Source organism: Electrona antarctica, assembly GCF_951216825.1.
Source record: "Electrona antarctica genome assembly, chromosome: 20".
In the NCBI taxonomy this organism is placed as follows: domain Eukaryota; kingdom Metazoa; phylum Chordata; class Actinopteri; order Myctophiformes; family Myctophidae; genus Electrona; species Electrona antarctica.
Window position 1 is genome coordinate 22,898,256 of NC_136801.1, and position 2,139 is coordinate 22,900,394.

General features: G+C 39.6%; 1 protein-coding gene across 1 annotated transcript in view; it reads left to right on the plus strand.

Annotated features, from left to right (window-relative positions):
* rpgrip1 (RPGR interacting protein 1) overlaps positions 1-1,891 on the plus strand; it is a 27,721-nt gene extending 25,830 nt beyond the window's left edge. Inside the window, exon 30 of the mRNA XM_079489510.1 lies at positions 1,214-1,891. Coding sequence (XP_079345636.1) covers positions 1,214-1,434 — 221 coding nt within the window. The 3' untranslated portion in view covers positions 1,435-1,891. The remainder of the gene's footprint in view (positions 1-1,213) is intronic.
* The last annotated feature ends 248 nt before the right edge of the window (positions 1,892-2,139 follow it).

Genomic DNA, 2,139 nt, shown 5'->3' on the forward strand with positions numbered 1-2,139 from the left:
CAGCGGTTTGCAAACCCTTTTCACATCAGGGACCATTATTTATTCAGCATTTGAGCCACGGAACCACCATTGGATGACCGTTAGCCTCTCAGACCCAAAACTAAAGAATATGTTGTTATTGTTGGATAATATTTGTGGCCACATGTGCTGTATTGATGTTGGTGCAATTAGGAGAGAGAACAGGCAACCGTTGATCAAAAACAACAATTCTGCTACATTCTCTAATTGTGTAGACTTCTTGTAAATTAGGTAATGCTGACGTTTAACAATAATTTAAGGTCCATTTGGTTACCAACTCGATCTCCATCATTTAGCTGGGGACCACCTGGACCTTGGTCGTGGAAAATACAGTCCCAAGTTCACAGCCAAATCAGTTCCAGGTTACTAGTTCTGAAAATGTCTGCAACAATAATTGAATTATAGGGCTGCAACTGTCGACTATTTTCTTAGTGATTATTCTATCAATTACGGGTAAATGAGAATTGTGACATGGTGTGAACTTTTGAAATGACATATCCAAAATAGGCATCAATTATTAACTAATTTAAAAACGTCTTCAAATAGGCTAATTGACTAAAGCTATAAGTTCAATTAACCGTTGCACCCCTACATTTGATGTATAGTCTAAACTGTTTTTTAAAGTGAGGTCATGGGGCTCTCAGGGTTCCTGTAACTAACGGTTCAGTTCTTTTTGGTTCTTAGTCCATGAGCCAGAGCTCCAAAATTGGAAAGTTAATTATGAATTGAGTGTGCAAAACTATACCTATATTAAATTGTTTATAGGATCAATATAAGTCAATTCATATATGATAACACTTCCACAGTAGTAGCTTTTTCATATTTTCTATTTTTTGCATTTTCCTATATAATGCATCATTTGCATATTTACACATTTAAAATTTGTAATACAATAAATCATTGTCTACGTGTAATAATCAACTAGGGAATTTTCATGTTGATAACAATCTAATATAGGTATGGTTTTGCCTACTCAATTCATAATTGACGTTCCAATTTTGGAACTCTGGCTCATGGACTAAGAACCAAAAATAACTGAACCGGTTCCCATTGGGAACCAACCGGTGGAAAAGGGGTCTCAGAGTTATGGCGGTCCTTTGAATAAAAAACAAATAAAACAAAGGTTTTAGAACCACTGACTGGTCTAAACATATATGCTCGTCTTTGTGTGTCTGTGTGATCTCTCTGTGTATAGTTTTGAGCGTGGACGAGGACAGTGAGGTGATTGGACAGCTGAAGGTGTCTCTGGAAGCAGCTAAAGCTCTGACTGGGATCTACTGGGAGTTCCACCAGCGGAAAGACGCCCAACAACCAGAGGAGACACTGGAAGAGGAAGAGGAGGAGGAAGAAGAGGAGGGAGAGAAGGGAGATCCCCTACAAGCCATAGATGATGATGAGGACAGTGACTATTACTAGACGAGGGGGAGAAACATGAGTGAAATGCTTTTTTATTTTTTGCGCTGTCCATAGCTATTCATGAGAGATACAAGAAATCAGAGAGTCCAAAGGGAAGTACGCACATCTCAAAACATTCTACAGGTGCTGGACAAAAATACGTACAATGAACAAGGAAGGCAGTCCGCACACTTAATACCGAATACCTGACGAAGACCCAGTGGGGTCGAAACGTCATCCTGATAGGACTGCCTTCCTTGTTCAAGATACAAGAAATCACCAATCCCATACATGTGCAGACTCTTAAATGATAGTGGATTTTAGTTTTGTGTATCAGATTTTTAGATAGGCAATTGGCATTTTAGATTTGAGGTTTTGTATTGTAATCAGCAAAATATTTCAGTGTTTTTTCAGTGGCACCTGTCTTTTCAAACATGTGCTCATGCTGAAAGTTGAATAAAAATAAACTATTTATTGAGTATGTTGTAAGCCTTTTCGAGCCATGCGGCCCATAGGGCAGGAGGCTACTGGTGCGTTCACACGGGCAGGAGGTGAGTTGATTTGGAGCAGCTACATGCATCATTTCGTCTTTGCAACGGCATGTCGCTGGCTTCCATTCTAATGGTAGACTGCATCGTTTAATCTAACCGTGTGAACGCAACATATCTCCTGTTTCTGTAGCGTGAGGCATGAATCTTTTATTTGGTATGACCCGGCCGGGGATCG